This window comes from Mus musculus, chromosome 15 (genome assembly GCF_000001635.26).
Source record: "Mus musculus strain C57BL/6J chromosome 15, GRCm38.p6 C57BL/6J".
NCBI classification, from domain to species: domain Eukaryota; kingdom Metazoa; phylum Chordata; class Mammalia; order Rodentia; family Muridae; genus Mus; species Mus musculus.
The window spans coordinates 85,434,830-85,448,859 of record NC_000081.6 but is presented as its reverse complement, the minus strand read 5'-3'; the positions used below and the strand labels follow the sequence as shown (position 1 = coordinate 85,448,859).

General features: G+C 43.8%; 1 protein-coding gene across 1 annotated transcript in view; it reads right to left on the bottom strand.

Moving 5' to 3' along the window:
* Atxn10 (ataxin 10) overlaps nucleotides 1–14,030 on the bottom strand; it is a 127,583-nt gene that overhangs the window by 14,978 nt on the left and 98,575 nt on the right. The window contains exon 10 of the mRNA NM_016843.4: nucleotides 10,695–10,758. Coding sequence (NP_058539.2) covers nucleotides 10,695–10,758 — 64 coding nt within the window. The remainder of the gene's footprint in view (nucleotides 1–10,694; nucleotides 10,759–14,030) is intronic.

Here is a 14,030-nt window from a genome sequence, read left to right as displayed (position 1 = left end):
AACCCCTCAGAGCATGCAACACTTCCCGTTAAGGATGACAACCCTAAAAACCTAATGGCAGTGAGTTACTAGTTAACAGTTTTGAATGGCCGTGGCTTGTCAATGTGTTGTCCAGAGCCCCTGTTCCTGCTAAAGTCAGGTTAGTCAAAAATCTTGGTAATTACTCTGGGTTACCTAGACCATGTTTCTCTATGACAATCAGCTACCCAATCACTAAAGTATCTTACTAAATATATATTACTCATGGTAATGGTATCCGAGAATAGCAATTTTAACATTATCCATTTCCTAAACATACCTAGTCAGCTTTGTTTGAAATACAGGAAGCTAATGCAAGAAGAGAAGACAAATAGTAACTCTGCAAGCAAACTGGTACCTAAGTATTACTGCTCTCATGAGGCAAAGCCTGCAGGGAACTTCTCTGTACTGCATCCATCAGCAGCCACACTCCTCTCACTCTGATCCTGCAGCTTGTCTGAAGGCAGATCTTCACCTCTGGGATGACCATGAATCAGGGAACTGCCCAGGTTGCTTCAGTGGGATGGCAGCACCTGTGACACTGCTTTTGTGAAGCCACATGGAGAAAGGTGTGGTAAAGCATATCACACAGGAACCAGAGAACAGCTCTTAAGAGGCAGTGACCAAAGGGAGCCATCATATGTATGGGGCGTTTCTGCCTTGCTACTTTTGTTACATTGGCTATAAAAGTTCTAAAGTACAAAGCTGAGACTTACAAACTTGCTCTACCACACTATGCTGTTTGCACCGTAGAGAAATTGGGAGATATGCAAATATGTATCAGGATGCTGACTACGTAATTTAGAAAACGGTTCTTAAAAATAAAACAAAACCAAAACATTTGTTAGCCAGGTGTGGTGACAGAGCCTTTAGTTCCAGAACTTGAGAGCAAATGGAGGCAGATCTGTGTGTGAGTTTGAGGCCAGACTGCCCCACATAAAAGTTCCTGATTCCCAAGATGATGTAGTGAGAATCCGTCTCAAAAAACAAAACAGAACATTTACTTTTTGTGTCTGTGCATGTGTGCACAGAGAGGTCAGATGACAACCTATAGGTGTTGGTTTTCTTCTACCATGTTGGTCCCTGGGATATATTTCACATCACTAGTCTTGGTGGCAAGTATCTTTATCAATGAGCCATCTTGCAGGCCTGAAAAAAGCTTATTGGCTCTAAATTTAAAATGCCCCAGAAGATAACTAAAGTGGGACTCCTTAGGCACAGGCCTAATTTTGTTCTTTAAAACTGAGACTTAGGTAATTTTTAGGAGTAGGAGTTACATATTATCCAAGGCCAGCAGCTTTGCACTTGGTGGGTACAGGACATCCAAGCAAGTGGCGTCTACATTACCCTCACAATGCTTTGGCCATAAACAGAATTGTGTCCTAGATTATCACCATTCCTAGGCAGGTGAAAGGAAGGTGAGAAGCCGTCATCTATAGACTGAGCATGCTCCCTAACAACGGACATTCTAGCAACAAGACTTCCTAGCCATTGGCAGTGTCCTTGGAGATGTGCCCTGAGGCTGGGCACAGTGAAACATGGAAGCAGGAAGGCACGTGAGACTATTCACTCACTGGTGAACAAGTCCACAGCTCCCCTGCTGCAGGACTCTGTGGACAGCCTTTACAAACCTAGCCTGTGGACTTTCCCTTTAATTGCTTCTCTGTGATGCTGTTTGGTCACTGTTAGGAGCTGGGTTCCTCACAAAGACTCACAACAGAAAAAAGTATTCCACTGATTATTTGAATTCTCAGATTTACCAAGCCAGGGCTGCAGTGGTTAGGGCTAACTGTCATCTTGACAAAACCTAGAATCACCTGGGAGAATGGCCCGATGCATGCCAGGAGGGGTTGGCTTGATTATTAGGCTAACTGGGGTAGGTGGCTTCAGTCCCTGGCTAGAATGCAAACTAAGTTCAGAAAGGAAGCTGAGCAGGAGCACACATGGCTTTCTGCTTGCTGATTGGGTGCAATGTGACAGCTGTTTTAAGCTCCCACTGCCTTGACCTCCTCACTGTGTCAGACTGCTCTTTGAACTGGGAGCTAAAATAAAACCTTTCTTCAGTTGCGTTTGTCAGGGCATTTCATCACAGCCAAGGGGAAGAAACTAAATAAACGGTGCTATGGTTCCAGGTTCCCAAAGCAGGGTTCCAAAATGCACAAAACACTAGTTAAACACTGTCAAGTTCTGCAGAAACCATCCCTGCGCACAGAGGTTTTCTTACTTTTTAAAAGGCATCTCTCACATATTAGTTCAGATTTACACACAGAAAGGTGCTGGGAAACACATTTTGGTCATAGTCGCTAGGGTCCGTGGACCTCAGGATAAGGGATACACTTCAGGATACAGGACCACAAAGACACCTGGGATGGGTTTTCTAGGAGAAAAGGTCAACTGATGAAGGTGTTTTTTATGTGAGCTGTTTAGAGACCATGACAGTAAACTGAGGCACCCAACCTGGCAGAGGGTCATGGAGCCATTCCTGGAGAAAGAAGACCTATACAACTCGGGTCTTAAAGGGTGACAGGGCTGAAAGTACATCCTAAGATGGCTACCAACTAGCACTCAGTGCTGACCACATTACCCTGGATCAGACAGCACGGCAGCAAGTTTTACCAAGTGACTACCATGTACTACTACATGCTTGTCACCAGGGTTAAGTGACTACCATGTACTACATGCTTGCCACCAGGGTTAAGACAACACAGCTGCACCCATCTCTTCCCCAAGAAAATACCGTTGGAAGAAGTGTAGCATCCAAGCAGAGAGGGGGCTCTCTCTGGGAATCTAGACATTTAGTTACGACGAAAGATTTAGCTACAGAGTCAGACAGTCCTGGGCTTGTCCTGCCCCAACACACATGAAGTGGGAAGTTCTGATCGCAATTCCAACTTTCCAGTTTCGGTTTCCTGATCTATAAAACTGAATCAATCATTCCCAGCTCTTAAGCAAACTGTGCAAGACAATGGGTAGGCAGGCTGTGGTGAACGGAAAACATTCAGTAAATGATTAAAGTGTTTTAGTATGAGGTGCAACAGACTCTAACGCCTGCAAGGTGCACACAGATCACTGTTTTCATATGTACTCAGCGATATACTCCTCATTAAAACTTAGAACATGGCCAGTACCTCGGAAGTCCCATGTGGCCTCTACCACATTCATGTCCGCAGCTCCTACAACCACTCTTGTGCCTACTACAGAGGCATCATAGAGCACAGTGCTTTCTATACCCAGTCTCTGCACCTTAGCAGTATGTCAATGAAATGATCAATCTCTTTCACACAGCAGTCTACTCTCCTTCACTGTGTTCCGCCACAGGCACAAGCACAGTGGTTTTTTATTTAACTATTGATAAACACCTAGTTTACTGCAACCTGAGAATACATAGGAGGAATACTGCTGTGACAATCCCAGTAGATATCTGCTAACAGGCACATGCACATTGCCGGCTCACAGAGCAGGTGTACGTCCATCAGTGTTGGCCAACACTGACAAACTAAACCCCCCAGAGATGCAGTAAAACTCAGGCTGCTGCAGGAATGACCCTGCTATCACCTACTTTGCCAGACACTGGGATGGGGCAGTGGATAGAGGCTTCTAACTGTAGAGCTCTCTATAATGGGCATTGGATATCTCCCCACCCCCAACCCCTGCTCCCTCTCTCTCTCAAGTGGCATGCCAAGTCTTTTGCCTGTTTTTGAAAACTGAATTACATTTTTTTAAATGTTAGCTGTTTTATAAAACACATGCCATTTTATATCAGTCCAAAGTCAGTAAGGCAAATAATGTCTCAGGCTTTCTTCAATAGTGAGTGCTCCCACCCAGGAGTGTGGGATCGTGTTTAGGGAACCTTGCCTCCTGCCCTTGGTATAGCAATCATATCTCCCATGACTCCTTCCTTGTAGGAGCTCTACAGTCCTGTTCACAGTGATGACACCCCTTGAATTAACACTGCTGAATGGTGCAGGAGAGGCCTAGGGCACTCTACAGGCCCGACCTCCCTCCCCATTGGCAGGGGCCCCTTCTCTGAGTGAAGGGTCCTGGCAGTATTTCTGCTCTCTCCATTTCGCTCTGGATGTCAGTCTGGAGTGTCAGCACTATCCTAGCAACTGCAGATGAAAGTTCACCTTTCGCACATGGACTAAGAGACACAATAAGATATGTACACAAGAACACGCACTTGTTAAGGAGCCATGTGGGGTTGTTCAGATGCTTCATAAACAAGGAAGTATTTCAGTCTCTACAACCCGGAAGGAGCAGTAGGGATTCACAGAGCTAGTGAGGGTCCTGGGTGTGAAGAAGTGACAGAAAGCAAGTCCAGGTCTGTTTGGTCCTGGAGCAGACACACCTGCCACTGTGCCATGTCTCCTCAGCACAGGATGACATGTTACTATTTTTCAAAGGCTTACATTTCTCCATGTAAGTGAAATATATATGAAATATATATAAATATAAATGTAGTCTTCCAATACAGGGGGAGGTATTTAGATATGGAGATAAAGAGGGGAAGGGAAATCATAAAATACACATAACAACCCAGCTTAGGCTCTCGTTCTATCCCTGTCCCCACCCAATCCCCCCAATAAAAACAATGTATGAAAAAAACCCACATCAAGGACTACCGATCAAAACATAGATCAAAAAAGAAAGAAAAGAAAAACATTTCAAATAAAGTTCAGCTGTTTCTATTTGGGAACAACAACAAAAAAAAATCCCACTTGCCACAATAAACTGACAAATGAGAAATTGACTCTGCGGTAGTGGAGCTGGAATTTTCCGATGGCACCAGCTACTCTGTCATTACTGTGGGTGACCCAAGAGGGAGTGGGGGTGATCAACAGCTGGGAGCTGGCTGGGCTCACATCCCTGACCCAGGAGTACCCCAGTGCAGCCCTGCGGGGTTAGGCTCCCCTCTGAGCCATAGCTTTCCCCTGGCAGTGGAAATCCCTGTTAGTTGCATAAGCTGCTTCCAAATAGAACAAAAAACCTTCCTGCCTCAGCCCAACCCCAACCCAGCTTTGTTAAGCCAGCCTGATCTTCCCATCTGCAGGTGACCAAGGAAGCAGAGGTCTTTACAGTGATGTCTACTGATTTCTTATGGAAATGAACGGACATCTACAATAATCTCAGGACCCACCAACAAACTTAGAAAATGTTCAAGGATACTATATAGCCAGTTTATCCAGGGGAAAATGGTGGTGTACATCCAAATATCAGCTCCCCCCTCAGACAGACGGACGGACAGAGAGAGGAGAGGGGAGGGGAGGGAAGGGGAGGGGAGGGGAGGGGAGGGGAGGGGAGGGGAGGGGAGGGGAGGGAAGGGAAGGGAAGGGAAGGGAAGGGAAGGGAAGGGAAGGGAAGGGGGGGTTTGTGGGAGGAGGAGGCAGAGAGGGAGAGAGGGAGGTATCTAAAGCGTGATTAAAAGCTTGGTTAGGGTGACTGGAAGAAGTGGGTTAAATCAAACATTCAAAATTATTGTCAAACCTAGGATAAAGATTCACTAACAATTGAAGAACCCTTCGGATTTGTTTTCTTGGCTGCTCTGATTTTCTCTCGGTCTGCCTCCTAATTAATAAACAAATGCAAGAATCAAGACCTGCTAAGACTTACACAGGAAGAATTAAAAAGGAAGCTCAGCCGGGTGGTGGTGGCGCACGCCTTTAATCCCAGAGCTCAGGGGGCAGAGGCAGGCGGATTTCTGAGTTCAAAGCCAGCCTGGTCTACAGAGTAAATTCCAGGACAGCCAGAGCTTCACAGAGAAACCCTGTCTTAAAAAAAAAATAAAACAAAAGAGCAAATGAATGAATAAATGAATGAATGAATATATTAATAAATGAAAGTAAAAAGAGGCTTATGAATAACAGTGGAGGCTTATAAGTGACAGTGCTGTCTCTGACTGGGCAGATCAGTCAGTTTTCGATTTAATTTGGACCTTCTAATTTAGGAATATGGAAGGGGAGCTGCTGATTAGCATAGGTTTACCCAGAAGAGTTCACAGGCAGTAGTGGAAAGCATGACAACACTCAGCACAGAACGGATACAGCCTGAGCCACGCCACTTCCCATCTTTGTCTAGACAGCACCAACAACCTCCATGGAGGTCACCCAGTCTTGCCTGAGGCCTGGACCAGTGTCAGATATGTGAGACATTCAATAAACACTGCTAGAGACAGTAGAAGAGCTCTAGTACCAGGAGGCCCAGGCACACCTACATATTTGAGTTATAGAAAAGGCAGCAACAGAGGAGCCAACAAAGAGCCATGGAAAGAAGGAAGGGAAAAAACAGAGATGGCAAGAAAGGCAGTACACCCAGGACATGATTGACTCTGGTAAAATATCAAATCACAGGGCTGGAAAGATGGCTCGGTAGGTTAAGAAACTTTGCTGTTCTTCCGGAGGACAGAAATTTGGTTCCCAAAACCAATGTTGGGCAGCTCACAACTACCTGTAATTCCAGCTCCAGAGGCATTCAAACACTGTCTTCTGGCCTCTAGAGATACCTGTACATACGTGTATATACTGTCTACCCAACACACACAAATCAAAACAAGATAAATCGTAATAATTATGAAATCACATACATAGTGAGCAAAATATCCACTGAATTTGGCAATGTGTTCGAAATGTGGCCATTAACAAATCATAAAATTTATAAATATACTTCTCTATCTCTGACCCCTTTTGAAGTACTACTGAAAAAGAGATTTAAAGGCACAAATCCACATGTAAAAAATTTCAGAAGCTAGTGCTGGAGAGATGGGCCAGCAGGTAAGAGCACTGTGGCTCTTGCAGAGGACCTGAATTTGGTTCCCAGCCCCCACAGTGGGCAGCTCAGAATCACTTGTATCTTCAGTTCCAATGGTTCCAATAACCTATTCTGGCCCCCAGGGGCATGTGCATACATGTTGCAATATGCCCCCTCCTATACATATAAAGATAACATTAAATAAATATTTTTTAAAAGCTCAATGCTAACAGGAAACAGATAAGCCATTAACAGATGGGACTCCTGACTGAGTAAAAGCAGGGAGGGCAGCAGAGAGAACCGAGAAGTGACCTGAAAGCAAGGATGGTCACGCGCACATGTTCAATTCCGGGTGAAATGGGCTCCATGCCCTACAAAATGACAAAAAAAGAAAAACCTACAACTAAAAAGTTGTTTGCAAATTTAAGAAGTAGGTGGGCCTGGGGACTAGAAAAATACCCTAGTCCATTAAGTGCTTGCTGCGCAAACCTGAGGACCCAGGTCAGATCCTCAACATCCACATAAAATGTCAGGTGAGTGGCACAGGGGAGCTGAGACAGGATGATACCTGGACTGTGTGGTCAGTCGGCCTAGCCTAACTTGCAAGCTCCCAGTGAGACCCTGACTCAAAAGCAAGGCAGATGGCACTACACACACACACACACACACACACACACACACACACACACACACAAGGGTAGGGGTGGGGGAGATGGGCCCCAGTGATTCTCCTACATCTCAATAGAAGACTGGAATACCCACAGACTCAACAGCAGGGTAAAGACCATGGAGGACACAGCATGGAGCTAAGCTCCTGGGAAAGGAGGAAATAAATACGGAAATACGGAAGGCCCTGAGGCTAGCCTGACAAAACACAGGCAATTGTCTCACATTTTAGCACAAAGATAGAAGAATTAGAGGCTAAAGAGAAAGATTTTCTGGAAGATAAAAAACCACTTTATACCTAATAATAAAATAAATAAATAAATAAATAAATAAATAAATAAATAAATAAATAAATAAAAACCACTTTACAAATTGTATGTGCATGCATCTGTGTAAGGGCGCGCACTGGAGGTCAGAGGACAGCTCTGTAAGCCAATTTTCTCCTTCCACTTGTCCATGGATTCTGGGTTCAAACCCAGGTTACTAGACTTGCAGGGCAAGTGCCTTTATACACCGTGAACCATCTCACCAGCTCAAGAAAAGCATTTTCAAACAGACTTAGTTTGAAAAATTCCTCCAACAACGAAGCCATATTAAAGAAAATCTAAAAGGAGTGGATGGACAATGTCAGGTGAATGGGCAGATGTGAGTAAGGGCAGGGAATGTGATATACATATGCACAGAGGTAAACAAATACTGACACTGTATAAGAAGAATCAATTCTTTCTTCTTTATTTTTTTAATACTTACGTGTGCATTTGCATGTGTCATGGCATGTATGGAGGTCAAAGGACAAGTTGTGGTGTTGGTCAAGATTGGCAGTAAGCACCCTTACCTGGTGATCCATTTTGTTAGCCCAAGAAACATTTTCTGAGGTTCCAAATAGAGAACAGAACACACCACAGCTAGAGTATGGGGAAGGGGTCTTACTGGCCCTGGACTACCCAAGAAGAGGAGTGTGAGGTTAGCAGCTGGATGTTGTGTACTCCAGTGTTCGGGAAATAATACCAACAGTTAACAAGCAAGAGCTCATGACAGTAAAAGCCTATTATTACGAGCAAAGGAAATAATTCATCCAGTATAGAAATGGCCTGCAAATGTGAGCGGACCCTTTGCTAGGTACACATCTGACAGGATTACTATCTAAAACATACAAAGAACTCTGAAGACTAAACACCAAACAACCCAGTTTAGTGAGCTAATGAAGTGAACAGACAATCCTAAAGGTAAAGTATGAAGGGCCAAGAAACATATGAAAATGTTTAACCCTTGTGCCTGTCAGTCACGCACACACACACACACACACACACACACACACACACACAAAGGATACTGAGATCCCATCACATCCCAGTGAGAATGGCACTCAGAGAACTAGACACCGGAGAGGATGTGAGCAGAAGGAAACGTCCTTAGCTGTGGTGACGATTCAACCAGTCCTCCCACTATGGAAATCAGAATGGCGGTTCTCCAGAAAACAAAAAGCAAAGTGACCAGCTGACCCAGCCATAGCATTCCTGGATATTTACCCCAAGGACTCCAAGTCAACACCTAACGGAGACAACTGCACATCTATGCTTACTGCAGCACTGCACACAATAGCTACATGATGGGGCCGACCTACGTGTCCATCAAGAGAAATGATAAAGAGATTGTGTGTGTGTGTGTGTGTGTGTGTGTGTGTGTGTGAGAGAGAGAGAGAGAGAGAGAGAGATTTTCAGCCATAAGAAAATCAGGTTTTCTGCAAGAAAAAAAGATGTAAATGGAGACAGTCATATTAAACAGATTAAGTCAGTTTCAGAAAGACAAGTCTGACAGGTTTTCTCTCATTTGTGAGTCCTAGAGTTTACAGAAACATACAAAGTCATGCATGTACTTATCGGGTGACAGCAGAAGTGAACTGTGTAGCTGACATGTCCCCCTGCTGTCCACACACTACATATCTAATGATGGCGATGAATATAGCTCAGTACAAACCATCTGTAACCTCAGCGCTAGGGAATGGGGGTAGCAGACTATCTGCTCCATGTGCTGTCAGAGTAGAGTAAGATGGAATGGAAACACACAATAAGATTAGCCACTAGTGAGTGCTGTGAGCATGACCCCCCAGAGCACACCCAAATGCTCCCCTTTGTCTTCAGTAAAGACAAGCGCCTATGCAGAAAACCCTTCTCCACTCTCAACTCAGGGAGCTGAGAATAAACTGTTAGTAGAGGCCCTGCCAGGATGACAGGGTTCTCTCATTGGGAAAGACATTTGCAACCTCTACTGCTCCCACCAAGGCAAACACTTCTTTTCTGTCTTCCCTTTTTCTTTCAGCTAAAACACCATCCACTCTACTCTGCAGACTATGCGGTGCCTGTAGATAATGCATACAGTGTGTCAGCTCAGTGTGAAGGAGTCTTCTGAAGCTCTCGGTTGGGCTTTTCCTGATTCCAATGAACTACTGTGCTCTTTAAAATGAAATTGTTATATGTAAACGGGGCACATGGCAGCATCTTTAGCACAAACATGAAGCATTTCTGATCACTTACTCTGAAGTCCCCAAGAGTAGATTCTCCCAGCTAAACCTCCTCTACCCATCCTAGGCTGGGCTCCTCACTGTCTAACAGGCCTTGCTCTCTCCACTTTCAGTTCCGTAAAGGCTCCTCCTCCAAACACAAAGCACAAGGCCACGCAGGGCTCAGAGCAAAGGGTTGGACAGAGTCTGGCTCACCATGTAAGTTCTAATAATTAAATAAACTTCATTTCAAACCTAAAGAGGGTGCACCTGGTCCCTGACTAATTATTGTACTAAACTATTTTATTTGGCATTGTGACATTAAAGAAATAATCTAGGCCTCATGCAGAACACTATCCAGGGAGGACAAATAACTCAAGAAGGGGCAGAGATCCCACTTAAAGACAGGGTCCTTAATAAGGAAAACTAATGGGCACAGAACATTTCTTACTGCTAGGGTACAGAATGCTCCTCTTGCTTCTGTGTGGTCAAACCTTTGTAAGAGGAGTGCTAACTCACAGGAGTTTAAGATCTCTACCTCAAAAACACGTCTAATGTCATGTGCTTATTCTAAGGAGCAAACACATACTTTGGAAGATGAGCTGTCTCTGCCACACATCTTGGCCACATGATGTCTTCAGATGTCCTTGTTACCTTGAAAATCAGCTCATTATATTATGAGCTAGCCATCTTATATACTGAACCAACTCTGAGACTGGGACAAGCCAGGCTATAGCACTTGGTTGTGGGTCATGTGCAAGGATACAGGGGTTGTTGTCATCGATGTTGCTGCTGTCCAGGATCAGAGGAATGCCATCCAGCTCATTCACCTAACGGAAAGAAGACAGACAACCAGGTCAGCATCATCGAATAGAGACTCGTTTCTCCTCCCTAATTTCCATATTATTATAATATGGTTTCACCTGTTAACAACCCAGAAATACATAAAGGCAGATATGCAGGGGTTGGACAGATGGCTCAGTCAGTAAAATGCATGCTTTGCAACCACAAAGACCTGAGTTTCATCCCTAGAACTCATTTGTTTAAAAACAAACAAACCAACAAACCTCCTTGCACAGCACTGGAGTGCACACACAGGAATGCACACACCACAAAACAGACACAGAGGTACACACTTGAAATCCCAGCACAAGAGCAGTGGGGATACAAAGGTCAGCCTCGCCTAATGAGTGAGCTTTATGTCAACGAGACCCCGTCTCAAAAACAAGGTGGGCGGCCACACCAAGGAGTAAACTGGAAGCTGCCCTCTGGCCTCCACATGCTGACCCACACTTGTGCACACACTACACAAAAGGAAAAACATCAGACATATGAGCACAGAGATAACTGTATTCTTTTCACCCTTCCTAACGACAGTTAGGCCATTTTGGCAGCCATATTAAAAAAGAACAGAAGTAGATTGCACTCTAAATGTTGTCTTTTAAGGATAAACACCTTATCTGAGTTTTAAGAACAAAGAAATGCTGCCAAAAGAGAGACCAGGTCATCTTCTAAGGAAAAACTTTTCTAACTAGGACTCGGCTCCACCAACAAAAGAGGAAAGGTTTTAACGTTTAACATTAAAAAAGAAAAGAAAAGAGCCGGGCAGTGGTGGTGCACGCCTTTAATCCCAGAGGCAGAGGCAGGTGGATTTCTAAGTTCTAGGCCAGCCTGGTCTACAGAGTGAGTTCCAGGACAGCCACAGCTACACAGAGAAACCCTGTCTCAAAAAAATAAATAAATAAAAATAAAAAAAAGACAAGACAAGTGAAAACTGAGGAAAATATCTGTAGGATAGTACAGATTTGTAATATAGTTGCAAGGAACTAGCATTCTAATATAGAAAGAACCGACAAAACTCAAACAGTCTAAGACGCTCCCTCAGTGAGAAGCAGGGGCTGTCTGGTGTCAGCAGGGGACCAGGGGTGATCACAAGCTGGAGCTGAAGTCTGGCCAGGATCCCAACTTTAGGCACATTATGAAACCCTGAAGACTCAATTTTCTCATCAATAAAATGGGGATGTAAACGTCTATTTTAAAGAAAACAGGAACCATGGACTAGACTGGCTGAGGACCATGATGCTGATGCTAGCTGACTGTAGCAACAAGGAGTGGGCACTTCTGAAAGCCCAAGGAAGCAAGGGTACTTTCATTAGGGCAAATACAGACTTTCCTTCTGCATGGGGCGAAGCTGCCAACCTTTCGACAGTAAGAGAAGATAAAAAAAACTATTCAAGATTTCTTTAGTATAAAAAAAAAACATTAAAGGAAAAAAAGTAAAATTATAAGGTCTATCAAGTAGGCACGATTTCTTTGATAGAAGTGAAATCACATGATAAATACTGAAATTTAAGCAAGCTATAGAGGTCAACTAAAGATTTATTAAACTTCACGGTTCTTAGGTAAACATCTCACTCACAGGGCTGCATTACACAAGGCTACAGAAAACTTTTTATAGACACCCATGGACTATTTTCAATGTACGGGGACTATTCTAGACACAGACGACAAATACATAATTATAGACTTAGGAACGAACACAGGGGAAGCTCATTGGGACAGAAGACATAAACGTAACACCTCCCCAAGAGGCCTGACAACAAAATTAGTTATTACAGCGCGCAGGTTTATTGCTGCAGTAACATGTGTAGAGTGACTATCTGGGACTAGGGAGAACAATTAAGAAATTAACGAGTTTTCTTCTGTTAGCACTCCATAAAAGAAGGAAGTTGTTTGTTTCTTTACCTAACATGTTAGGAACTGATTGTAAACCCATAATAAATGACTCACAGGTTGTTCTCTAGGGGAGCCAAGCTCAGTCAACACTTTGTTACCTGGTAATGCTGCTCTACTAGACAGTAAGCCTGGCCTAAACAAACGCCTGGGCCCTGGAAACTAGACAGAGGAGAGCTAACTGGTCATCTGTTTCTTTCTGTCCCACTGGAGCAAGTGATGCTGGAGGAACGCCGCAGAGCATACACACCCTACAAGAGAGCAAGCTCCTTGACGAACAGACATGGCTGGCAAGAAACTGCCTCAGTTATTCTGACGGATTTGCTACTGAGAGAGAGCACACGATACTAAGGTGCGGCAGAAGTTTTCCCGTCAGACCTCAGTGCTTAGTAAGAGCATTCATAACACAGATCTTCGGGCAGACTCACAGAGCACAATCTCATGCCAAAAAAGACCCAGGGCTGGGGCTGTAACTCAGTGTGGCACAGCACTTTCCTAGCAAAGGTCAGGCTCCTGGTTCAATCCCCAATGAGTTTTCAGTCTGACCGTGTGACTATAACAAAGCAGCACAGAGCCAGTGGCTTACACATGGCTGTCCACTTTCTCCCTGTTTCGGTCACAAGGAGTCGGAGGGAAAGGGGTCAGCAGCACGTTTTGGTTGCCGTTGCCTTTCTACTAAACACCGTAGAAGAGAATCTGCTCTAGGCTTCTCTGGGCCACTGGAGGGTCCTTTTTGGTTTGCAGATCTCTGCTTTGACCTTCACGTGATGTTTGGCCTATACTTGTGGAAAGTGCTCCTTTGTATAAGGACACCAGTCACATTGAGTTAGGGCCCCATCCTAAACCAGTTTAACTTCAGCATAGCTTGGCTAATTACATCTGTAATGACATTTTCCAAATAAGATCACATACAGCACTTCAACACAGCAAAGTTCAACCAATAATGGCTCTTATATTAGATAATGGATCTTATATAAGTCTCTCCCAATAAATTCAGTTTTCACTTTAAAAAAATCCTATGATATTTAGACCGGTATAGTCTAAGAAACTGCCATATAACATCTTGGAGAAAAATGACATCCTTACAAAGTTGAGTTTTTCTCTAAGTCTCAACTTCTCTTGGTAACTTTTTATGATTTTTCAGGTCACACAGACACACACACACACAGACACACACACACACATATACATATACACACATATATATAATTTATATATAAGAAATACATTTTTGTATTTCTACGAATTTTATATATAGATATGAATGTATTTATATGTCTTATTCCTAAGAATTTCATCCTTTATTGTAGAAATTTTCATTGCATTGTAGAAATTTTCATTCTTTGATAGATATTTTTATTTGTTTGAT